At 42.2% G+C, this 25431-nt stretch overlaps 2 protein-coding genes across 2 annotated transcripts; both read left to right on the top strand.

Annotated features, from left to right (window-relative positions):
• Positions 1-3715: 3715 nt before the first annotated feature.
• AFG2B (AFG2 AAA ATPase homolog B) lies at positions 3716-12414 on the top strand. Its single transcript, XM_083371295.1, has 8 exons — positions 3716-4825; positions 5601-5786; positions 7516-7671; positions 8235-8444; positions 9247-9474; positions 10095-10229; positions 10908-11033; positions 11424-12414. The coding sequence occupies exons 1-8, from the start codon at positions 3752-3754 to the stop codon at positions 11565-11567; spliced, it is 2259 nt and encodes a 752-aa protein (XP_083227421.1). The 5' UTR covers positions 3716-3751; the 3' UTR covers positions 11568-12414.
• Positions 12415-13071: 657 nt separating this feature from the next.
• LOC310645507 (normal mucosa of esophagus-specific gene 1 protein) lies at positions 13072-18817 on the top strand. The gene is made up of 5 exons (XM_083371294.1): positions 13072-13089; positions 16374-16428; positions 16633-16718; positions 17815-17875; positions 18438-18817. Exons 2-5 carry the CDS (start codon positions 16393-16395, stop codon positions 18507-18509), a joined length of 255 nt encoding a protein of 84 aa, XP_083227420.1. The 5' UTR covers positions 13072-13089; positions 16374-16392; the 3' UTR covers positions 18510-18817.
• The last annotated feature ends 6614 nt before the right edge of the window (positions 18818-25431 follow it).

The following is a 25431-nucleotide window of genomic DNA, read 5'->3' as shown; positions in this document are numbered from 1 at the left end:
AACTTAATACAGCAAATTAACTGTGTGCCATTACGAGCATGGTAATGTCATTAGGAATATTTGTATTTGCATTTATTTAATAACATTCCTTTTGTGTCATCTTAGAATTTACAACTGGGCAACAATGCCTTTTGAATAGACTTTTTTTGGGCTTTGTGTGGCCCTGTGGTTTCAGACTATCCACTTCTGGAATAAAATGAAAGCTGAAGCCATCTTTAGAGAATTGCACAAGAACTGCACATAATATTGCTATCCCTGTCTGCATTTTCTCTGTGTAGAGTCTGCAGCGATGTTGGATTTAAATCTGCTTCCCCAATTAAACTTTTTTTCTTAAACCTTGCTAACTCTGAAAATAAATCATCACCACTGATCCTCTGCTGCTACCTAGTGGGCATGAGGGAAAGTCTCAGTCTCAATTGAGATAGATAGATAGATAGATAGATAGATAGATAGATAGATAGATAGATAGATAGATAGATAGATAGATAGATAGATAGATAGATAGATAGATAGATATAAATTTATAACCATATTTTAGACAGAGAAAAATAGGATAATATAATCAAGTATAGTTGATTAATTTTATATATACAGCAGCATAGAGCTGAGTACTTTTTAAAGGAGTAATGCCATTGATCTAATCTAATCATATTATCCTCTTACTTAAAACTGACCATATAACAAATTATTACTATTTAGGATTCTAGCAGCAAGGCAAATAATTTTCAAGAATCAGAAATCAAATTACAGATTTTCCGTGGCTCTCCTGTGTATTCAAGTAAGGCAAATAGCAGATGGGAAGAAACGTAACTTTATGCACAGAGACTTTACAAGTACAGGGTACTGTTTATGACGAAAAAACAAACAAACGTGCTTAATAATCTTAATAAAAGTGCTTAACAAACTTTTAGGACTACACAAGCAGAACCGATTAGTATTTAGTATTACTGAGCTCTGAAACAAGATAGGATCAGGGATCTGTGCTTGTGGACCATATGTTAAAATATCTTGTTAATGACAGAATTGTCATGCAAATCAATATTTAAATTAGGCACTTTTCCAGGAAAAATCTCTCATATAGCTCAAGACATTAAGAATTTCTCAATTCCCTACATAAAGACATAGTCAGCCCAGGATTTGGATGACAGATTTCTTTTCCCCTCACACACGTAAAAATATCAAACCCTCTTGCACAGAAATAAGCATATTTTAATATTTTAATTAGCATTTTAAAGCCCTCTCTTTAGGCCACCAGTATTGAATTATGAGACTTTCTAGTTGGAAAATTTCAAACTCGCTTGATTGTATGTCAGTGTTCAGCTCTCCACTTTGCTGGCATCCAACCACAGGAAATTCAATTTACCTTTTTTTGCATATTGGGTGCTAAATATAACTTTTTCCCCCCTCACTTTAATTCGTGGAACTAATCTCTTACTGGGAAAAAAAGATATATCTTTACTGGAGATGAACACACAGGCACCATCATACCCTTTTTTCCAAGTTATTAAAAATAAAATATAATAGTTGAAAGTAATAAAATTAAAACCAAATAAACCCAAAGGACAGATTCCGTGGACCACCAGGCCTTTTTCTGCCCTTAGTCTTCCACGTTTCTGTTATTTGCAGTTCATTTTATTCGCATTGCTTTTTTTTTTTTTCCACAAGCAAAAATAACAAACACCCCTGAATTTATATAATTATGAGCCCAATTCCAGCCTCTGGCCAAATTGTTATTTTTCCAGAGAAAAAAGATACTTCTGTACCCAGACAGAGACAGTAAATATGCAACTGTTTCCTCAAAAACAAACAACGCGAAATCTATTTCGGAAATCCTTTTAAACGTTCAGCATCAACAAAAACAAACCGCGCAAACTTCTCCTCCTCCTCGATGACGTCACTTAGAGAGCCCCACCTGTATTCAATGATTAGAGCGCGCGCACCCCCCCCTCTCTTTGTAATTCTGCACCGCCCATTCGAGGTCTTTATCCAATCCCCAGCCCGATTTTCCTGCCCGGCCCTTTTGGGGTGAGAGCCTTTTCCAATTGGACCAAGCGAGCGCGAGGACCGGTCCAAGCATTGATGGGCAGGGGGACTAGCCAATTGCATAACTGCCTTAACTCCAGCGGTCCTTTTTTTGCAGCAACGCGTTTTATCTTTTTTCTTTTCTTTTCTTTTCTTTTCTTTTTTCTTTTCTTTTCTTTTAACCTCCCTCCCGTCCTGTCTGCAAAGACGGAAGGAGGCTCCTCGCTCTCCTCCCGCCGCCAGCACTTTGATGAGGTCAGTATTCAAGATTGCTACTTTGTATCCGTTTATCTGTCAGTCAATGCATTGACTTCCTTTTTAGGCTAGCTAGAATTCGTCCTCTGATGTGAGCTGGGAACTCTGGGAATCGTAGTTCCGGTGCATCAGAAGGTTCACAGATTGATAGAGCCGTGTGTTGTGTGTTTTGTGTGTGTGTAGAACAGTTAGAACAATTAACCAGTGGAACAACCTGCCTCCAGAGGTGGTGAATGCTCCAACACTGGAGGTTTTTAAGAAGAGACTGGACAGCCATTTGCCTCAAATGGTATAGGGTTTCCTGCCTGAGCAGGGGGTTGGACTAAATGACCTCCAAGGTCCCTTCCAACTTTATTATTATTATTATTACTACCTTAAGACAGTTTCCTGCATTCACACATTCCAGTATATGATGGAGTTCACTCTGTTGTAGGAATGCAACTTTGCTGCTGAAGTGCCCCAAAGCTGCTCTGTCCTGGCTGGTGTTCTTGTTTCTTCTAACCAAGCCCTATTCCTGGGGCACTACCTGGAATGATTTCTTGCAGATAACTAGGTAGGTAGGCAGGCAGGCAGGCAGACAGACAATAAATAGATGATAGATCATTTATAACCATATTATATATACACAAGCAGACACAAATAGAGTGATGTAACCAAGTATAGTTGATTACTTTTATATTTACAGCAGCATAGATCTGAGTACTTTTCAAAGGAGTAGTGCCATTGATCTAATCTAATTGTATTATCTTCTGACTTAAAACTGACCATATAACAAATGATTACTATTTAGGATTCTAGCAAATAGATGGATAGATGGATGGATAACCTTTATTGTCATTTTTTTATATACTGTGGGCACAATGGCACACATTAAAACTGAAATTTAGTTGCTTGCTCTCAAAGTGTTCACATACATAACACACATTTAAACATACTCTATGCAACGTATGTATATAGACCTACACCCTTACACATAAGTATCATATAAATATTAATCACTGTCCATCTTGAATACATAACGGAAGGAGGAAGCTTTAGAGTTCACAAGGTTAATACTGTATGAAGCACCTAATATACCTAAATGTACCTAAATATAATTAATTAACACAGATGTGGATAGCCTCTGCCTTCCTCAAACTGTGCTTTCATCTTTCCAGTCTTGACTACAGCCCTGGGCTAAAGTCATCGGGAGCCAGCAACATACACATTTAATACGCAGCCTTAATTTCTTGCAGACGTTTCATGACCCAACTCGGGGTCATGAAGACATTTTTCCTTTTTATATATATACAAGTGGTTTGCCCTGCTGTCAGTGTTTGTGGGGGAGTCTTCTTGGTGGTTCCTTGTTTAGGCTGTTGCTTATTGTTGGGTTGTTTGTCTGAGTTGGAAGTTCCTTGATTGGAGTATTGTTTACCTTTTTTTGCAGATTATTCAGGGACCTGCCCTGCTGCCTGATCCGTGCCTGTCTCAGAAGATGGCTTTGTTAAAGCTGCTTCCACCGGATCCAGAAGACGAGGGCACCCAGCGGTGCAGGCTTGGCCCCGCCGCGTTCGCCTTGCTAGGTGCTAAACTGGGCTCTCTGATCAAGATCACCTTGCCAGGTGGCTGTTGCTTGTGCACGGCCTGGCCGAGGCACGATTCCGCTGACGGCTACCTGCAGTTCGACCTCAAATGCAGGACTTGGGGATTAACCGAGAGTCAGCTGCAAAGGCAGACCGCGAGCATGGACCAGCTGGAGCTGGTGGCCTGCCCCAAGCTCAGACATGTGACGGTCCGAGTCGTCTTTAAAAGCCAGGCCTCAAAAAGAGCTCTTCCTGAAACGGGGCTTCAGGAAGTGGTGCGAGAGCTTTTGAGGAAGGCATGTGTGGCCTGCCAACATGTCGTGACTTTCCCCCCAATTCTGGGCAACCCCGTGGAGTGCGTCGAAATATTGTCTGTGGGACCCTCTGGCCCGGAAAGAGCTGGCCTGATCACCCCCCAAACCAACATCAACATTAAGGAGACGATTACCTTGGACAGATACAGCCGGCTGATGGGGGATGGTTCAAAACCCCAGGTGGCTGGCTTGGAGGAAGCCAGCCAGGCTTTCAAAGAAATGATTGAACTGCCCCTGCGTTTTCCAAACAGCTTCAAAAAATTAAACCTGTCGGTCCCAAAGGGAGTTCTTTTGGTGGGCCCGCCGGGGGTTGGCAAGACACTCCTGGTTAAGGCGGTGACTGGAGAAGTCGGAGCCTGTCTGGTGAGCCTCAATGGGCCTGTTGTCTATGGTTCACGGCCCGGCGAAAGTGAGGAGAACTTACGGCGAGTCTTTGAGCAAGCCAGAGACCTCTCCAGCGAAGGGCCCACTGTCCTCTTCATTGACGAGATGGATTCGTTGTGCCCCAGGCGGGGAGCTACAGGTCATGCCCCTGAGCATCGCCTGGTGGCTCAGCTGCTAACTCTTATAGATGGATTTAGCCAAAGAGATGGCCTTGTCATTGTAGGGGCAACAAACAGGCCAGATTCCCTGGACCCTGCGTTGAGGAGACCAGGCAGATTTGATCAGGAGGTAACTGATAGTTGTGCCTTCAATCCTTCAGGCAACTGGTTGGTGCTTCATGGAGATGGTTAGAAAAAGTCGTAGGCTGTGTACAGGTAGCCCTCAATTTACCACAGTTCCTTTAGCGATCATTCAAAGTTATAACAGTACTTTGGGGAAGGGAGAGGGGAACTGGGCCATGTGAGCAGCGGGCCAGAACACATGCATATCCATGCACAGCTCAACCTCTGCAAGCTGAGCTGCATGCGTACACGTGCACCGGCCTGCTACATGTGAGTTGAGCTGCAGAATAGAACAGAATAGAATAGAATAAGATCTTGGAGGTCTTCTACTCCAGCCCCCCGCTCAAGCAGGAGAACCTATACCATCTCAGACAAATGACTGTCTAGACTCTTCTTAAAAACCTCCAGTAATTGAGCGCCCACAACCTCTGGAGGCAAGGAGTTCCACTAGTTGATTGTCCTCACTGTCAGGAAATTTCTGCTTAATTCCAGGTTGCTTCTCTCTTTGATCAGTTTCCAACCATCTCCATAGACATGCTGCCAATTGTGTCTGTTGGAGGCCATCACTCTGAATGAAAGTACCACTTGATATCCCATCTAAATGAGTAATATGTACAACGCTTATAATGAAAGGAAGTGCACATCGATTCTTGTTTTGAGACAGCCTTTATCCTCATGGGCCTTTTGAGATCTGGTTCAGATTAAGCTCTACTTTGCCCTTTAACAAACCTTTGTGCGTGCTAGAATTAACAAAATGCCCATGTTTTCCATCCTTGCTTTAGATTATCATCGGGAGCCCAACTCTGAAGCAAAGGAAGTCTATTCTGCAGCTGATTACTTCTGGCATGCCTGTATCAGACAACATTAATTTGCTAGAACTGGCAGAAATGACACCAGGTTTTGTTGGGGCCGACCTGACATCGCTCTGCAGAGAGGCCGCAATGCAAGCCCTGTTTCGTAATTGCACAGTAAGGAGCTCTTTCGCATTTCTCCGTGTGGCCCATTTCCTCTTCTACCCGGATCGTTCTGTTGTGAATTAACTTGGCCTTCCCAGCTGCTGATATCCAGATGTGTTGGATTTCAGTCTCTCTCTAAACTCTGGCCAACATGGCTGGTCTCATCTACAGCGGGGGTCCCCAACCCCCGGTCCATGGACCAGTACCGGGCCACAACATGCCAGCAACCGGTCCGCACAAACAAACAGCCCCATCCGAGGGATGCAGGCAGCACACAAAACCACGCACCTTGTGGTCCATGGAACCGGTCCCTGATGCCTAAAAGGTTGGGGACCTCTGATCTACAGGATACTGAATGCCTGATCTTCCCTTGGTTACTTCTACTGATGCTCAGAAGGGCAGTCCCAACTGTTTACACTGAGGATGTGTTCATACATTGCATAAAGGCATTATTTGGTTTTGGTTTGGCATAATGGGTGAATCCTGCCATGGTGGTTTGTAAACCATGTGCCATGGCAGAGGTCCCCAACATTTCAGGCACCAGGGACCAGTTCCGTGGAGAGAGGTTTTTTTCCGCAGACTGCAGGGGGCGTGGTTTCGCTTGCTGCCTGCATTCCGCTTTGCTTGTTTGCATGGACCGGCTGGCTGGCATACCACGGACCGGTGCTGGTCCGTGAACTGGGGGGTTGGGGACCCCTGTTCTATGGTATAGCTCGGGGTGTCAAACTCGCAACGTCATGTGATGTGTCGCGACGTATCAAAACTATTTTTCCATTGCCGGCAATGGGGTGGGTGCAGTTTTGCTATGTTGCATCCAGCCCACAGGCCGGCAGTTTGACACACCTGGTATGGCATATTAGGGGAATCCAGCCTATCTTGACTTTTTCCATACAATGTCTAGGTAAAGGTAAAGGTTCCCCCGCACATGTGTGCTAGTCGTTTCCGACTCTAGGGGCCGGTGCTCATCTCCGTTTCAAAGCCGAAGAGCCAGCGCTTGTCCGAGGACGTCTCCGTGGTCATGTGGCCGGCATGACTAGACGTCAAAAGCGCACAGAACGCTGTTACCTTCCCACCGGAGTGGTCCCTATTTTTCTACTTGCATTTTTACGTGCTTTCGAACTGCTAGGTTGGCAGAAGCTGGGACGAGTAACAGGCGCTCACTCTGTTACGCGGCACTCGGGATTCGACCCGCCAAACTGCCGACCTTCTGATCGACAGGCTCAGCGTCCTAACCCACTGAGCCACCGCGTCCCTATACAATGTCTAGTCTGTCCCAAAGGTGCTTTTTTCACAAAGCAAGTGGACTTTTCTTGTTTTTCTTTCAAGAGGTTTCGCTTCTTGAAGCGAAATGTCTTCAACGAAAAGCAAGAAAGTCTACTTGCCTTGTGAAAAAGGACCTTTGGGGTAACCATGACCTGGATGATTGAGAATCTCCACAGACAAGTAGCTAGCCTGGTTTTCTTGTTTTTCAGCTCCACCATTCTTTCTTCTCCCTATGATATTGCTGTAAACCCTCAGAAATTTGCCCGGTGATTTTAGCAAGGCAGGTTTCCATGTTGTCGCAAGCTTCCATTACATCAGTGGAATGGAATCTATTTTCCTGGAGAAGCAGATGTAAACCTGTGATTTGCCCAGATTATCAACTAATTCTAGGTTAATGGGATCGTTGGCAAGTTAGTAGCTTTCTTCTGTTGCTCAAAGTGAATTAGATTATCCTACTTCTGTCTGCTTTTGTCTTCAGGATTCAATTCTCCCTATTGAGATGTCAGACTTTCACGAGGCCCTGAAGAAGATTCAGCCATCGTCTTTCCGAAGCGGAATTGGGCTAACAGACTTCAAGCCCGTCTCTTGGGATCGGATTGGTGGCCTTGAAGATGTGAAATTGAAATTAAAACAGGTAGACTTACAGAGTCTGAAAGGAAGAATATTTTATGGCTGGTCTGCAAAGAGGCAAAGATTTTCATATTTATTTAGTACATTTGGATAAAGCCAACCTGGCTGCTAAGTGAATCACTGTAATTAAGTCAATCAAATGGTCGTTAAGTGAATCCATCTGACCCCCCCCCCATTGATCTTTCTTGTTGGAAGGTCACAGATGGTGATCACATGGTCATAAATACTAGTTGGTTGGCAAATGTCCAAATTTTGCTCCCATGTCCATGCCGTAATAATTTTTAAGTGGGGTGATCGGGTTATAAGTTTTTGTTTTAAAAATAAAGTTGTTCTGCTCACAAAGCGGACCAAAATTCAGAACAACAAGAGGTTCGACACATCTTGATGGGCCACCGTATGATGTGCGCCAGCCCAGTCCCAAAAACCATGGTTTAGAATTCATCATGATCTGTGTGAATCCAGGTAATTGTCAATTGTTCCTAAAACCGGTTGGAAGGTGAATTTGCCTTGCAGGATTATGCGCCACGAGAAATTCATGGCAGGTTCTGTTCTTTTAATTATTTGTAGAGCATCGAATGGCCAATGAAATTCCCAGAAGCCTTTGTCCGGATGGGGCTGGCCCGCCCAAAGGGCATCCTTCTCTATGGACCACCCGGGTGTGCCAAAACGATGCTCGTGAAAGCAGCCGCGTCTTGCTCTCATTGTTCCTTTCTGGCTGTGAACGGAGCTGATCTCTTCTCCCCTTTGGTTGGAGAGTCGGAGAAGATTTTGTCTCAGGTGTGGTTTTTGTTCAAACGGGGACTGAAAAGTACAGGTGGTCCTCGACTTACGACCACAACTGAGTCCAACATTTCTGTGGTTAAGTGAGACATTTGTTAAGTTTGAGTTGTGACCCCTTTTACGATCTTCCTTGCCACAGTTGTTCCGTGAATCGCAGCAGTTGTTAAGTTATTAGAACGGTTGCTAAGGGGACCTGGCTTCCTCATTGATTTTGCTGGCCAAAAGGTCGCCAAAGGGGATCACATGACTCCGGGACACTGCAACCGTCACAAATATGAGTCAGTGGCCAATCGTCTGAATTTTGATCACATGATCGTGGGGATGCTGCAAAGGTTGTGTGAAAAACGGTCATAAGTCACTTTTTCCAGTGCCCTTGTAACTTTGAACAGTCACATAATGGATGGAAACTAGTCAAGGAGAGAAGCAACCTAGAACTAAGAAGGAATTTCCTGACATTTGGAACAATTAACCAGTGGAACACCCTGCCTCCAGAAGTTGTGAATGCTCCAACACTGGAAGTTTTTCAGAAGAGACTGGACAGCCATTTGTCTGAAATGGTATAGGGTTTCCTTCCTGAGCAGGGGGTTGGACTAAATGACCTCCAAGGTCCCTTCCAACTTTATTATTATTATTATTATTATTATTACTATTACTATTATTATTATTATTATTATATTCTAAAAGAACTGTTGTAATTTGAGGACTACTTTTGTGTAGTTTTGTTGTTTATTTCACAGCTGATAAACCTAATAGGCTTGCTTATTTGATTCTTTTCTGTCTGGTTTTTTTCCCCTCCAAGGTATTTCGTCAGGCAAGAGCAAATACTCCAGCCATCGTTTTCCTGGATGAAATTGATGCCATCTTGGGATCCCGATCAGGAATTAAAACTGGGTGTGGAGTCCAGGAGAGAGTTCTTTCTGTCCTCCTCAATGAGTTGGATGGCATCGGAGTCAAATTAACTGAGCGAAGAGGAAATAAAGCAAAGATGGAACGTGAGGATCAAGATTCAGCTGAAAGTGATAAAGAGGTATACAGATAGGCACAACAACTGGATTTTTTTACTTAAGGTGATTCTGTAATTCCTCTCTTAAGGTTGGTCCTCAATTTACAACTATTCATTTAGCGACTGTTCGCAGTTACGACAGGACTGGAAAAAAGTGAACGATTACTGTTTTTCAGACTTGCAGCATCCCCATGGTCACATGATCAAAATTCAGATGCTTGGCAACTGACGTTCTTATGACAGTTGCATTGTCCCGGGACCATGTGGTCCCCTTTTGCGACCTTCTGACAAGCAAAGTCAATGGGGAAGCCAGGTTGACTTAACAGCCGTGTTACTAACTTCACAACTACAATTATTCACTTAACAATTGTGGCAAGAAAGGTCATAAAACGGGCCAAAATTCACTTAACAAGTCACTTAGCAATGTTTATTCTGAGCTCGATAAGTCAAGGACTACCTTTATAAGATCACATAATTACACCCTGTTGAATGGGACAGGATAAACTTCTTTTTTGCCTCTGTTTCCTTAGCTGAAATAAAGTATGAAGCATTGTTCGTGGGCTATCTTCAGCCAAGGAAAGGCAAAATGGTTTAAATACTGCAGTTAAATGGCTAACAGTTCTTCATTTCTCTCAACTTACTAGTTAGAACTTCAGGAAGTTTTTAACAAAGACGTCATAGTTGTCGCTGCAACAAATAGACCAGACCGGCTGGATGATGCCTTGTTACGTCCGGGACGCTTAGACAAGATCATCTATGTTCCACCACCGGATGAGAAGGTATGGCATAAAACTGTAGATCAGGGGTCTTCAAACTTGGCCCTTTTGTGACTTGTGGACTTCAACTCCCAGAATTCCTCAGTCAGCGTTACATAAGAATTATGAATATATACTAAACATATATATACAGCTTTCCCTTGAAAGATACTGGCTGGGCTTCTACATCATCTTAAACTGTGGTTTATTTAATTGTACTTATTGGAGTCAATACTGGCTAGATTGACATAATCAGATAAGCTGTGATAGACACTAGTTTACAGAACATAGTGACTAAAGCCACTAAGCAACAACAAATCAAAGGCATTTGGCTTACTGAGATGTGTGACTCTCTCATCCTTTCAACAGACCATCATTAAGGAAAATATAGTTTTGTACACTGTAATCTGGGTCTAATCCATGCAACCCATATGCTTAACGAACACTGCATGAATAGTTACTTTTTTAACTAGGGGGAGTGGGGGGGGGACTTTGCTTTTAAGAGTGTGTACATCACAGCCTATAAAGCAAGGGTCTGCAACCGTGACAACTTTTAAGACTTGTGGACTTCAGCATAGCTGGCTGAGGAATTATGGCTGAAGTCCACAAATCTTAATTTTGTCAAGGTTGCAGACCTCTGCGTAAAGTTATTCAAAAAACAAAATAACAAAACTCTGCCTCTTTCTTGCTGTTTCAAAATAGGGAAGGCTTTTAGTTTTGAAAATCTGCACGGACAAAATTCCAGTCGACTCTGATGTCTCTCTAGCGGACATAGCAAGCCAAACTAATATGTTTTCTGGAGCTGATCTTGCAAATCTCTGTAAGGAAGTAAGTCACTTTCTAATTGATCATGCCTCAGTGACAAGATTCAAAGAAAGTGGGGGACAGACTAGTAAACTGTCATTTGTGTGTGTGTGTGTGTGTGTGTGTGTGTGTGTGTGTGTGTGTGTACAGGTAGTCCTTGACTTGACAGCAGTTCGTTTAGTGACCAAACTTATGGCATTGAAAAAGGGGACTTATGATCTTCTTTCACACTTGCAACCATTGAGGTCGTGTGATCCCCTTTTGCAACCTTCTGAGACGTAAAGTCAATGGGGGAGCCAGATTCAGCAAGTCGAAGGACTACCTATACATGTGTATGTATTTATGTATGAGGATGACTTATATTTCATTTATAACAAGTGTCTTTCCTATTTTTATGTTTCCCCCCCCCCTTAGGCTGCTTTGCTAGCATTGCAAGAGAACCAAGTTGAAGCCACAGCTGTGAAACATAAACATTTTGAAAAATCCCTGGAGACCATAAAGCCCTCATTAACTCACAAAGAATTGCAATTTTATGAAAATCTATTTAGAATTCAGTGATATAATTTGCACAATGACTGTATACCAATACGCAGATATGTTCACCTTGAAAAATAAGTTGACAGATATGTAAAAAAAAGAGGATGGAATAATGAAGGGAGGCTAGCCTGAATGGCTGAATGTATTTATTTTAAATATTTTATCCAGCTTCTCCAGAATTATTCAATGTGTGCACCACTGTTTCTCTTTGACTGAAATTTGATTCCCCTGTTTTTCACTGTCAAGAATGGACAGACTGAATTACCACTTACTTTACACCTGGAGGGAAGTTTATTAAAGTCACTGACTAGATTCTTATCTTGAGCTGGCATAAATGTTATATTTTGGCTTAGCATATAATGGAATGCAGCCATGGTGGCTTGTAAGCTATAGTTCATAGTTCGGTATTAAACCATAAAAAGTTAAACCAGGCAACAAACATACTGACAGTTTGCATTACATATTAAACTAGAAATCATGATTTATGTATCACAGGTTATATCCTGTTCACAGAGTGCTGAACCAAACTTGGGCAAACACTGTAGTGACCGTCAGTATTGTGGGAATTGTTAGGCACTGAATGGACTCTCACAATTCTTAGGATTAGGTAATTCTCTATTCACCCAATATTTCTAAATGCCATTCAGATTTTGATTCGGAACAAATCATGAATCATTGAAAAAAGGCAGAATTTGCTGAGTCCCTACAACATGCTACAAACAGTAATGGTTGAGTTCAGACAACATACTAAGCCCAAACAAAATAAAGTATATTCTTGCTTTGTGTGATGTATAAGTCTCGTTATATATATATATATATATATATATAAAAATACTGGACCATTTCAGTATTTCTGTAAGTTTGTATGACTGAGTTCTGTTATTCCATAAAATAAGTTACTGAATGAAAGGTCTTATATCTTTTTGAGGGATTCTTAGCTAGTTCATCAATTTTGCGGTTAAGATGTAATTGATTAGCCAGGCAAAATGCCTTGTTTATAGGCAACTGTTATTGCCATATGTGGAAGAAAAGAGAAGAAGAGGATGACCAGCAAGAAGGTGGAGAGATTCAGTTACCATGGCGATCAGTGCACCACCGAAAGATCTGAAGGGCGAAGTTAGGGACAGATTCACCAATACGGTCACAGAACCAACAGCAGCTTGATGGTACACAATTATTTACAGCCGTAGAATTTCAGTTCTTTATCACTGTCATCTATTTACTATGATGTGCTAGCTAGGGCTAATTTAAAAATAAAACTGCCCCAACGAGTAGGCCCCATATTCTCATGACAGAGTTGGGGGGAGCTGCGATGGATGGATGGAAGGAAGGAAGGGAGAACCAACTGCTTCTAACGGACTTTCCCCCTTTGTGTTCAGACTGCTGCCTTCTTCCTGTCATTCTCCGGGGTTTGACTTGTGGGGAGAAGAGGCATCTCTCCACTAGAAGCTAGCAAAGCAAGACAGACAAGTGAGAGGTCGCCTTCCTTGTCCTCCATCTCACGGGCCATACCAAGAAAGGCCTTAACAGTGACAGAAACAGGGTGAGAAGGGGGCTTGGCCAGCTGGGTGGGCAACAAAATGGAGCCGAGGGGGCCAAGGAAACTCTGACCCACCAGTCATGGCTGGGCAAGGAGGCTAAGCAAGAAAAAAGCACTTGGGGAAGGAAAGGGAAAGAATAGAATAGAATAATAAGAGTTGGAAAGGACTTTGTAGATCAACTAATAGTCCAATCCCGTGCGCAAGCAGGAGACCCTATACCAGGAGTAGGCAACCTTGGCTCTTTTATGACTGGTGGACTTCAAATCCCAGAATTCCTGAACCAGCCAGGCTGACTCAGGAATTCTGGGAGTTGAAGTCCACGAGTCATAAAAGAGCCAAGGTTGCCTACCCCTGCCCTATACCATTTCAGACAAGTGGCAGTCGAAAAGGAAGGGAAGGGAAGGGAAGATCTAAGTTTAGCATGTAATATGAATGCAACCACTAGGTTCCAGGTGACTAGAGAAGTGTGTTGTGTGAACAGGATGTGGAAATCCAACTGAAACAGGATGCACATGGATCTGGGGAAGGGTGGGAGGTACATTCATTCCACTTGTTGGGCCTTGCAGGCTTCCCCTTGCAACCAGGCAACAGGTGAGAGAGGGGACCTCCTCCCCACCTCCCCCCCTTGCGGTATCATTTTTCCTGGTCCACAGCTGAGGGTCCCCTCCAGCATCCTTCAAAGAGACAGGCCTTCTTTGGCCATATTGCAGCCCAGACACACAGGCCCCGACTAGGAGGCAGCTTAACTTGGTTGCGGCCTTGCAAATATTTTGCACTTCGCTGCTTTGCCAAGTTCTGGGAAGGGATAGGTTATGTTGCCTGCAATAAACCACAGTTCAGCAAACTGGTTTGAGGACTTTGGACAAACCTGATCCTCTCTGCTGCCAGAGGCCAGGCCCAAAGTGGTGCCCTTCTTGTCCTATGATTGCATTTGTTGTTGTTAGCTGCGAAGTCATGTCCGATCCATCGTGACCCCATGGACAACGTTCCTCCAGGCCTTCCTGTCCTCTACCATCTTCTGGACTCCATTTAGCCTCACGCCTACTGCTTCAGTGACTCCATCCAGCCACCTCATTCTCTGTCATCCCCTTCTTCTCTTGCCCACAACCTTTCCCAGCATTAGGCTCCAGTGAGTCCTTCCTTCTCACTAGGTGGCCAAAGTATTTGAGTTTCAGCTTCAGGATCTGGCCTTCTAAAGAGCAGTCAGGGTTGATCTCCTCTAGGACAGACCGGTTTGATTGCCTTGCAGTCCAAGGGACTCGCAGGAGTCTTCTCCAGCACCATAGTTCAAAGGCCTCAATTCTTCGGCGCTCAGCCTTTTTTATGGTCCAGCTTTCACTGCCATACATTTGTACAGCCAGCTAGCCCTGATTTGCTATGACCCTTCTCTTAAGAGATGCAGCCCTTTCTAACAACCAAATTTTAAAGCCTTTTTTTTTGAACATCTGAAAATGCGGAAGGTTTTCTGTCAACATTCTGTCAGTTTTACAGGAGCCTGAAACTCCTTTTCCTTGTCTGCTCCTTCCTTTCCCAATTGTTTGTTTGTTATATTTTGATGCTGCCCATATCCCCTACTAGGTGACTCTAGGCAGTTCACAAGTTATAACACTGTCCCCAAAATTGGCTCTACATTTTCTTAATACAGTGTGACGTTAGGGCAGTGGAGGTTGTGTATTGAAGCAATTCCTTAAAACTACCATCTTTGTAGATCTGAGAGGCCTTTCACCCCTCTATTTTCTCATTTAAAAGTTTTATGCAGCTGCCCATGTTCCAAACAGGCTCAGGTGTACATCTTACGCATCGGATATACAGTAGTATCTTTATTTAGATGCAATTAGCAAGGGAAGGCTTCTACCAATAGATATTCCCGAGATAGGATTTGAAAATAAACCTAATAATAAGTACTTCATAAGAGCCACAATCTTTCCTTAGCTCATCTAACACTCACCTTCTCCAAGGTGAGCATGGATCTCCCCGAAAATCAACTCTTCTTGCAGTACAAATTTAATCAATTGCTTTTATTTGTGTAAATTGTGTAAATACGGTTGGTGGCTCAGTCAGCCAGATGTTGAGATTGGATTTGGCCTATTTATCCACCTATTGTGTCCTTCATCCTGACCTGAGATAAGCAGATATTGTTGTTTGATGGCATAACAGGTAACATTGTAGGATGTAAGCAGTTCCGAGTAAAGCTGCCTTTTACAATTGACTGGTGGGGATTTTGTCGGTGCCGATGGTGTTCAAGTGGTGCTCCAGTTGTTTTGGGATTGCACCAAAGGTGTCTGTTGCTCTTTTATTTATGTATTTGTAGCCTGCCTTTATTTTATTTTTTACAAATAACTCAAGGCTGCGAACATATCCAACACACTCTTTCTATTTTCCTCACAAAAACAAGGCTGTGAGGTGAGTTGGGCTGAGAGACAGTGACTTGCCCAAAGTCACCCAGCTGGATTTCATGGCTAAGGCAGGACTAGAACTCATCCTCTCCTGGTGCTTGGCCCAAAGTCACCCAGCTGGCTTTCATGGCTAAGGCAAGACTTGAATTCACAATCTCCCATTTTCTAGCCTGGTACTTTAGCCACTAGACCAGGGGTAGGCAACCTCAGCTCTTTTATGACTCATGGACTTCAACTCCCAGACTTCCTGAGCCGGCTGGCTCAGGAATTCTGGGAGTTGAAGTCCATGAGTCATAAAAGAGCCGAGGTTGCCTACCCCTGCACTAGACCAAACTGGCTCTTTTAGACCAAACAATTGGGACTACCTTTGCTTTCTTTTGCCACAGTCATTCTACTTCTATTTGCAGGTCTTTGTATTTTACTACTACTACTGCTGCTATTACTATTACTGTTGTTGTTGTTATCCTGGTGCCTTAATCACTACACTAAAGTGACTCTTACATCCAGACTCCATCATCACAATCTCACTTTATCTAACTAACCCAACCCACTGACCGTTGCTTCACATGCCCAGCAGGGAGCACCCTCATTCTGTGCAATGCTCCTAGGACATCCGTAGGTGGCTGAACTGCCCATCCGAGCTACGTGACTTGGGACACATCCAGCACCCTTGGGCGTTAACGGTATATAAAAGGAGAAGTGCGTATCACAGAAATTTTCTGCAGATCTACTTAACCAGGTGGTTGTGATGGAGGAGAAAAGAGGGATCTTTAATTTATTCCAGGGAGGGATGGTAAATTGGAAGGAAGTAGGGAACACCTGCCCAGAGTGGTACCCAAAGGATGCTTCCCCAAGGTAACTTGGGAACTTTTTCTTTTTCCTTGTCTCAGAGTTGCACCTGCTTACACCATGCTAATCTTCCGGTATCTGAACAAGCATAAAGGGGTAAGTTTTGGGCTTTGGCATTAGACACATCAGAGGATCAAATTGTCCGTGCGCAGCAAGGTACAAAGCATCCTGGGGTGGGAAGTTGCTAGACCCTCCAGGGACAAGGAAATATTGGGAAAAGACGTTGTTGAAGAAAGGTCCTTCACAAAATCCTGTTTTCTCCCAAAGTAGAAAGGTAGTTTGATGCTTTGTGTCTTCCAGCTGATTCCTCTGGCTATGATCATGACTACCACACTGAGTGGGATGGCTTACACCGGCATAAGAGCCTTGAGAAGATCAGATATAATGTAAGCAGCACCTATTTCTTTATAGTCACCCCCTCCAAAAAAAATGTTCTTCTCTTTAATTCATATCTGGTTCTTTGCTTTGTTGCTTTTTTTTTAATCTAAGACAAATAGGATATGAGAGACAATAGCATTCCCCCCCCAGGACTGACGATGCTAACAGGATTATGAAATTGTGTAACAAGGAATAAAAATCAGACAGGGTTGGGGAAAAGAAATGTTTCGCCCTTTTTGCTTTCTTTCTCAAGGAGGAAATGGAATTTTGACAAGAGTCTTTCTCAGGGAAAGTTCAAAGAGCCTCTAATGCAGAAATTGAAAGAATTCCTTCTAATTTAAAAATGTTTTCTATTTTAATTGGGGGGTGTTGGTATCTGTGTTCATTTATTTTTTAGTGGAACGTTAGGAATAAAGCTGAGCAAGAACTGAGTTTAGGTTTTAAAACCCACAATGTTTAAAAATGCTTTACTTTGAGTTGGATGCGGAACTTTCTCATTATGCAACTAAAGAAGAATCGGATTACTATAAAAGAAAATTGCTTTCTGTAGCTGAGCAGCATATAAGCAGATTTTCCATATTACTCTCGCAAGGAACTGTTTTCTTGCACTGACACTTAAATCAGTAGCTTTCCTGAGTTTTAAATTTACTCAGCTGAAGTAAAGTCAGTGGAAGTCCATGATGCTAACTTCAGAATAAATCAGATGGTGCTGTTGAGTCTTTTTTTTAACAGCTCAAATACAGTTTTATTAAACTGGCAATTAGTAAAAGGTAAAGGTTCCCCCGCACATGCGTGCTAGTCGTGGTCATGTGGCCGGCATGACTAGACGCCAAAGGCACACGGAATGCTGTTACCTTCCCACCGGAGTGGTCCCTATTTTTCTACTTGCATTTTTATGTGCTTTCCAACTGCTAGGTTGGCAGAAGCTGGGACGAGTAACAGGCACTCACTCTGTTACGCAGCACTCGGGATTTGACCCGCCAAACTGCCGACCTTCTGATCGACAAGCTCAGCGTCCTAACCCACTGAGCCACTGCGTTGCTTTTAAATTAGCCAGAGGTTATTTTTATTTCATCCTTAATAAATGCTGCATTTTGCTTTTAGTATTGATAGGTGGCGCAATCCTGAACCATGGGAAAAAGTGGATCCTACCCAACCCCAAAAGGTAATGAACTTGATAGGGTAACAAGTCCTGGACTATATTATTAAGAATCTAGAGTCAACAAGTAAGAAACATACAGATATGTAACAGAAAACTAAATTAACTTTTTAGTGCTATTAATACTTCATAATATTGGCTAATATATAACTAGAATTGTAGGTTGTCAATAAGTTGTGATTAGTGTTGTTAAAAGGTTCCAGTTGAAATCAATACTGGGCAACAGCATAAAATAAAATGTATATTTATTAAACTCCAACAATACGCCACCTTTCTATAGTGAAAATGTATCTAATCATCAAATCTCAGAGCTTCATTTTCACCTTTCTCAAGCAGAAAGTCCAAAAAATGGTGCCCACGTCAAAAGAAAAGCAGTCAAATTGTTATCTCGAATCAAAAGCAGTCCATTTTGCCATCTCGGCTGGAATAAAAAATCTTATTTTACTTTGGCTCTTCTATAATGTGAAACGCTAATATGAGTGATATTTGGGGAGGGGGGGGAGGAATCCCTAATACCACTAAGCTCGTTAATCTTTTGTCTTTTAAAATCTTTTCTCTTATGCGGCAGCTGTTTACAATCCATCAGAAATGGGAGCCCATCCAAGAACTGGAAGAGGTCCGAAAGGTTTTCAAGGGGTGAGGTCCCAACCCTTCCAAACGACACTCTCTGAATCTAGTGGAATCACTTCTGCACAAACTAGAGGATCGAAACCAGTGTGCGGAAATGCTTCTGCTACATTTTTAGAGTCTCTCTCCATTATGTTGTGGACTCTGGAGGAGATTACTGTTGGTTTTCGAAACCGCCCAACCTAGAACCTTATCTTGGTGAAAAAAAGAAAAACGTGTTAGAAAGGGCAGCTTGTTGTACTGATTTTGAGTTGGGTTGTTGGGTTGGGGGAAACATATGCTGTTGTTTATGTTTTCAATAAACTTGGAATTTATCAAGTAGTTTATCAGGTCTCAAACTGATTGGGATTCTCATTTAGTTGGGAGCATTAAAAAGAATATCACTGCATCGTCTTCAAGCAAGGATCTGCTACTTTTCTTTGTATCCTTCTGTTCACCCAACAGATAGTTTGCTCATTTATTAATAAGCCACAATATGTTTAGCCACCTCTAACATTCTTGGTTTTCCCCTTCATCTTGATCAACTTTCTGTACGTATTTGCTTTTCAATTCTATCTTCATTTTGTTTTCTTTGTATCACTAAACCACATCAAGATGCTTCTTTTGTAGGGGTCACTCACTTTTGTGTTTAATCCACATTCATGCTAATTTCTACACTTGCTTCCCCTTGGTTACAACGATCATCTGACATAGTTGACCCATAGTTGACCGACCCATTTACTGTAGACATTCCTGATTTTACAAGGATAAGATTTCTAGGAAACGTTAGGTGGGGGAAATAAAATCTCCCTTATCAAGAAACATTTTCTTTAAATTATAAATTGTGCTTCTGAAAATCCAAAGGGCACAGGCTTATAAAATCTTTTAAAAGCAAATATTATTTGAAAAAAGAATGATGTTGAGAAAGAGAGAGCGAGGAAGAGAGAAAAGATGCAATATTTGTTTTTACTTAATTATTCTTGAGTACAAGAATGACTTGAGAGAATGCAGATAACTGCTACCGTTCCAGATTTCTTTTTTATTAAATAATTTTATTGAAACTTTTAATAAACATAGTAAAAAGCTAAACTTTAACAAGAAAAAAATACAGAAGGAAAAAGGAAAAAAATCAAAGTAGACAAGAAAAGAAAAAGACAATAACGACAATAACAGAGATTTACCAACCTGCCTCACAGTGAATGTCAGCTGATATACAGTTTGTTTGTTTGTTTAAAACATTTATATAGCCGCCCACTGTTCAACCAACTCTGGACCGTTCTCAATCAAAATTTAAGAGACATATAGACATATATTGGACAGCCATTTGTTTGAAATGGTACAGGGTTTCTTGCCTGAGCAGGGGGTTGGACTAAATGACCTTCCAACTTTATTATTATTATTAACTTTTCACCCTCTTTTAAAGTTGCAAATGAAAAAGCCCTCTTCTCCCCATATTTTTTTATCTATATGCAACCTAGAAATCTTACTTTTTACTGAACATTCATTAGGAATTATCAGAAATATCAGGCAAATAGTTTATCCCTGGTCAGAAGGCCCAGCTTTATAGCCCTTCTTTTTTGCACTCCACAGTCTTGACTTTTAAATCATTCCTATGTTGAGGCAGAATTTGAGTTTTTCTCACTTTTTGGTCGTTAAAAGGAATATTCTAATATACTGTAGAATAGAGGTGGAAGGGACCTTGGAGGTCTTCTAGTCCAGCCCCCTTCACAAGCAGGAGAACTTACACCATCTCAGACAAATGACTGTCTAGCCTCTTCTTAAAAATCTCTAGTGATGGAACGCCCACGATTTCTGGAGGCAAGCTGTTCCACTGGTTGATTGTCCTCACTGTCAGGAAGTTTCTCCTTAATTCCAAGTTGCTTCTCTCTTTGGTCAGTTTCCAACCGTTGTTTCTTGTCTTGCCCTCTGGTGCTTTGGAGAATAATTTGATGCCCTCTTCTTTGTGGCAGCTCCTCAAAATACTGAAACACTGCTATCATGTCTCCCCTATTTTTTCTTTTCTTTCGACTAGCACTAGCCAAACCCAAGTCCCCCCAGCCGTTCTTCAGTCTCCAGGCCTTTGATCATTTTAGTTGCTCTTCTCTGAACTTTTCCCAAAGTCTCAACATCTTTTTTTAGAGGTATGGTGACCAAAATTGGTTGCAGTATTCCAGGTGTGGTCTCACTAGTGGTCTTCAAAGCCTTCACCAGCCTACTTTGTAAACTCCATAAAAAGACATCGTCCAGGATTTTTTTTTTTGTCGCAATCCTTCCAGATTTCTAAACCGTTTCCTTTGCACGACATCGGCTTACAAACAATTTCACAAACTAGTTTCGGTAGGATGATTTTTGAAAGGACATGTGGCGGTTATTTTGAGCAAGCCCACACTTGCAGCTTAGTTGACATTTGTCTCCAGCTGAAAGGAGGAAGTAAGTAAATCAATTTTCTCACCATTCAGAAAACCCAAACTAAAAAGCGATGTATCCCTGATTAAATTCAAAGACTGCACAATGCTGGGACTGAAATGCCACTTTAAAAAAAAATGATCTGGTGAAACAGAAATTTGGTATCCAGAGTTACGGGATGCATTACCTCAACACCTGTCCCAAAGGTGCTTTTTCTTCCAAAAGGCAATTGGACTTTCTTGGGGTTTTTTTTCTTTGAAAACATTTTACTTCTCTTCCAAGAAACTTCTTCAGAACTGATAAATGAAAGGTTTTCAAAGAAAAAAAAAGCCCAAGGAAGACCAATTGCCTTTTTTGGTGGGGGTGGGGGGAGGAAAGCGCTTTTGGGACAACCATCACCTGGCTCAGGAATTCTGGGAGTTGAAGTCCACGAGTCATAAAAGAGCCAAGGTTGCCTACCCCTGACCTGGATGATTGAGAATCTCCATAGACACCTCAGCACCTGTTTCCATGACATGCTCAACCCATTTGTTGTCTGCCTGGCACAATCACACTAAGTCAAAAGACACCACAAAGTCCCTTTCTGCTTTCTCTGCAAATGACTGCCTGGCATTCCATCTGCTCTTACGACATATTTGGGATATGCGCTGCCCAATCTTGGCAGTAAGAATTGTAGTTAAAAAAAATTATTTTTATTTTTATTTTTTATTTTAATCCCATTTATATCCCGCCCTTCTCAGGGCAGCTTACAATTTAAGCACAAACCAATGTGCTTAGCATTGCCAATAGGAAATTGCCTTTCCCAGCTTCTTGGGCTTTGTAGTTCTTTTTCTTGGGGTGTCTAATGCAGGCCAATTGACTTGGTTACAGGTGCTCCCCCAACGCAACCGAATGGATGAAATTTGTTTAACCCTGTTTAAAAGGTAAAGGTAAAGGTTCCCCCGCACATGCGTGCTAGTCGTTTCCGACTCTAGGGGCCGGTGCTCATCTCCGTTTCAAAGCCGAAGAGCTGGCGCTTCTCCGAGGACGTCTCCGTGGTCATGTGGCCAGCATGACTAGACGCCAAAGGCAGACGGAACGCTGTTACCTTCCCACCATAGTGGTCCCTATTTTTCTACTTGCATTTTTACGTGCTTTCGAACTGCTAGGTTGGCAGAAGCTGGGACGAGTAACAGGCGCTCACTCTGCTACGCGGCACTCGGGATTCAACCTGCCAAACTGCCGACCTTCTGATCGACAAGCTAAGTGTCCTAACCCACTGAGCCACCGCGTTCCTATATTAACCCTGTTTAGACTTTCTGAATTAATTTCATCATACTTAGGACTGTTAAACTTCCAGCAGGTTCCTTAATGGTGCAATTTTAAACCCCCCCTTTTTTTTTGCCCTTCCAAAACGACAATAATTCTCATGGATTCAGTGAAGTGTATTATGAGACAAAGCCAATGGGAAACACCTTCATTGTGTCGGATTCCTAAGACCTGATCTGTAAATAGATAAGCAGCCGTTGAAGGACAGCAAAGAATTGGGATTTTCCATATCACTCTTCAGCCTTCTGTAGGTTTGCAGATCAGGTAACGCTGCTCTTTTTCAGTATTCAGAAAGGATGGATCAATGGCAGTAGCTAAAGCTAAGTCAACTGATCAGCCGGGGCTCCTTATGAATATGCAGAAGTCCCTCAGGAATTGATGCTTGCTGTTAAGACCACTGAGGAAAAGCAAGCTGATTTTTCAGGAGAACTACTTTCGTCTTTCTGCAGCCTCAGGTGCTTTTAGGACCTATATAGGATCAAGAACTTTTTTTTGAGGGAGAGGGCAAGGGAACATGGATGCAGATGTATTTAATAGATAGACCACGTTTTGTTTCACTCCTGAAGAGTTTTACACCCATTCCTGCTTTGGGATGGGCAACTATAATACAGCTGGTGTTTTTATCTGTTGTAGAGTATCTTCTAGCTGTTTAGGTTTGAAAAGGTAGCAAGAAACCAAGATTTCATTTCCTTCTTTGGGTGGTGAAAGGCGTGATTGTCTGTCACATAGCTGACTCATTTGCGTACGTGCTACAGAAGAAGAGGAGGAAGGAACCATAAGTATATGTTTAACTATAAGTAAACACCATGCTATATGGTCTTTCTATTTCCTTGAAATTTGGTTGCCTGAACGCCAAGATGGACAACCTACGGTTCTCAACATTATCTTCCTTATTTTCATATCTTTGACTATGCCCTTGGGCAGTTACGTGGGTTGGGCCCAAATGTTGAGGATGGCAGCAATCAAGTCTTAAAGGGCTTCTAGTTAATTGTCCACTCCTAGACAAGCTTGGTTGATTTGTAAACAAGAAGAAGGGCCTCACAAGAACATCTTGCTCAAAACTTCTGCTCCTCACACAGCTTCTCTTAGATCTTGGAGAAGCAAAAGGTTGTAAATCAGAAAGCACCTTGCTTCTTGTCAGAGAAGGACAACTCCATCTTATGTTGAATTCTTAGCAAGAGCCTTGACAGTGTCTCCATTTCTCCATAGTGGATATGACTGTGCAATTTGCACAGTGTCTCCATTTCTCCATAGTGGATATGACTGTGCAATTTGCACTACTAAAGAAGGCTCATTGCAGCCACAGTAACCTGTGCCCACATTTTTAAGTGTTGTGTTCCCCAAATAGTTAAGAGTGGGCCATTTTTAGAAGTGTCAAGGATTGACTGCTTCCCTTGCAAACTTCTGGGAGCTCCAGATGCATCTTCTTGTGAGGGTCTTTCATGCAAGCCACAAATGCCTTGGTATTTTTCCATCAAAAGCACTTTAGAAAGAAAATAATCATGGCAGCCCAACCCCATTAACTATGGGATGGTCTATGGATTAGAGGCCCTAATAATAGACTTGGCTTCTTACCACTGAAACAATATGCTGTAATTAATTTTGAAGCAATAATGCCCACCAGTTGACTAGCTATTTTAAGTTGAAGGTGGTGGAGAAGCTTCAAGGAAGGACACTAATGTCCTTTGTATCATCCACTCCAGTTCTTCTTTCCATTATGGTCTCAACTTGCTCAGTTTTATTCCTTTGAGTTCACAAGTCAGTGGGAAGAAATATGTAAGAAGTCCCCAGTTTTTTGCCCTCTCCAATTAAAATGATCTGAAGTAACCGACAAAGAAGATCTGCCTTATTCTTTGTCATCCCTCTAGAACTTTCTGGAATTCATGTCCAGCTGAAAAGTGTGATGTGATAAGTCCAAATATTAGACAGACCGTGAGAAGATCGATATTTTTAGATTAGCTTTTTCTTTCCTGCTGATGACAATGTTCAAGACAACATGTCCTTTTGCACACATAAACCTTACTGTGTCATTCCCACATACCATTCCACAGACAATAAGCGATGTTATTTCTTAACTTAAAAATGAACTATTATACATACAAAATCTATCTACAGAAAACTATGTAGACATCTATCTCCCAGGCATTAAATAGTAGAAGTTTTCCTCCTGTCCTTTTGAGAGATCTAGCCATCTTTTCAAGTCCTTGTAAGGTGTCTGCTCAGTCCTGACATAACAGTTCTGTCTGATCTGGGAACCATTCTTACATGACGAGTTCTCTTCAGTTCCCATTCATTGCTCCAGGTCACGTTGGAGAGTGCTAACAACAGTGATAAAAATAAGTCATTGATTCTGGCAGGGACCAGCTCTTGGAGAAAGCCCAGTAAAGCTTTCACATTAGATGAACATCACCTCCCTCTTGCCTTGCTGCTATCAGTTTGATTTATATCCTTCCCCTACAGCTTTTTTCATAGGCATCAAGCCTAGAAGTCACCAGCAAAATGCAACACAACCTTTCTACACACTTTACAAAAAGGGAATGAACTCTGAACTGCATAGAGAATTACAAGGTGTGTCTGGTGCATCTATGGAAGGTTTGAAAGTTCCCTTACCTTGGCGATTGTTGCTTTTGTATTGAGCCTAAGTAGCTGCCTTGTGTAAAGTAAAGCCACTTGCCAATCCTGGGTACCAGGCGAAGGAGAGTGGGAGGTGTAGAAAGTAAGGGAGGTGATCCTGATGGAGATAGGCAAGAACTGTTGCACCATATTTTAAGCCCAGAACAATGAGTTAATATCTGGAAGATGCCTACTAGAGTGTAACCTGGGAAAGGGGATCTATCTATCTATCTATCTATCTATCTATCTATCTATCTATCTATCTATCTATCTATCTATCTATCTATCTATCTATCTATCTATCTATCTGAATGTATCTATCTATCATATCTCCCCCCCTCTCTCTCTCTCGTATCCTGCTCTTCCAACTCAAGGCAAATTTAGGCGGCTTACACATAGGTGTAACACAATCAGACTTCCAAGATTTGCCCGTGGAGCTCAGGACTGCCCCTGACCTGCGTTCATTCCGCCGGGACCTGAAGACTTGGCTCTTTGAGCTCTCTGGCCCAGGCTGAGAATTTTAACTGGGGTTTTATTTTCAGGGATAATTTAATCTTTTTAATTGTCTTTTAACTTTTGTATTTTGTATTGGTGTGATTTTAAAATGCCCTGTAAACTGCCGTGAGTCC

Source organism: Vipera ursinii (assembly GCF_947247035.1).
Source record: "Vipera ursinii genome assembly, chromosome: 11".
Lineage (NCBI taxonomy): Eukaryota > Metazoa > Chordata > Lepidosauria > Squamata > Viperidae > Vipera > Vipera ursinii.
This window is presented reverse-complemented; position numbering and strand designations above follow the sequence as displayed.

What these genes read in the sequence shown, in the direction of transcription:
- AFG2B (XM_083371295.1), top strand. Translation starts at nt 3,752, where the DNA reads ATGGCTTTGTTAAAGCTGCTTCCACCGGATCCAGAAGACGAGGGCACC. An exon ending in CAGCTGAAAGTGATAAAGAG is followed by an intron (nt 9,475 to 10,094) that starts GTATACAGATAG and finishes TCAACTTACTAG; the next exon opens with TTAGAACTTCAGGAAGTTTT. An exon ending in TTGCAAATCTCTGTAAGGAA is followed by an intron (nt 11,034 to 11,423) that starts GTAAGTCACTTT and finishes CCCCCCCCTTAG; the next exon opens with GCTGCTTTGCTAGCATTGCA.
- LOC310645507 (XM_083371294.1), top strand. Translation starts at nt 16,393, where the DNA reads ATGCTAATCTTCCGGTATCTGAACAAGCATAAAGGG. An exon ending in ATCTGAACAAGCATAAAGGG is followed by an intron (nt 16,429 to 16,632) that starts GTAAGTTTTGGG and finishes TGTGTCTTCCAG; the next exon opens with CTGATTCCTCTGGCTATGAT. An exon ending in TTGAGAAGATCAGATATAAT is followed by an intron (nt 16,719 to 17,814) that starts GTAAGCAGCACC and finishes TTTTGCTTTTAG; the next exon opens with TATTGATAGGTGGCGCAATC.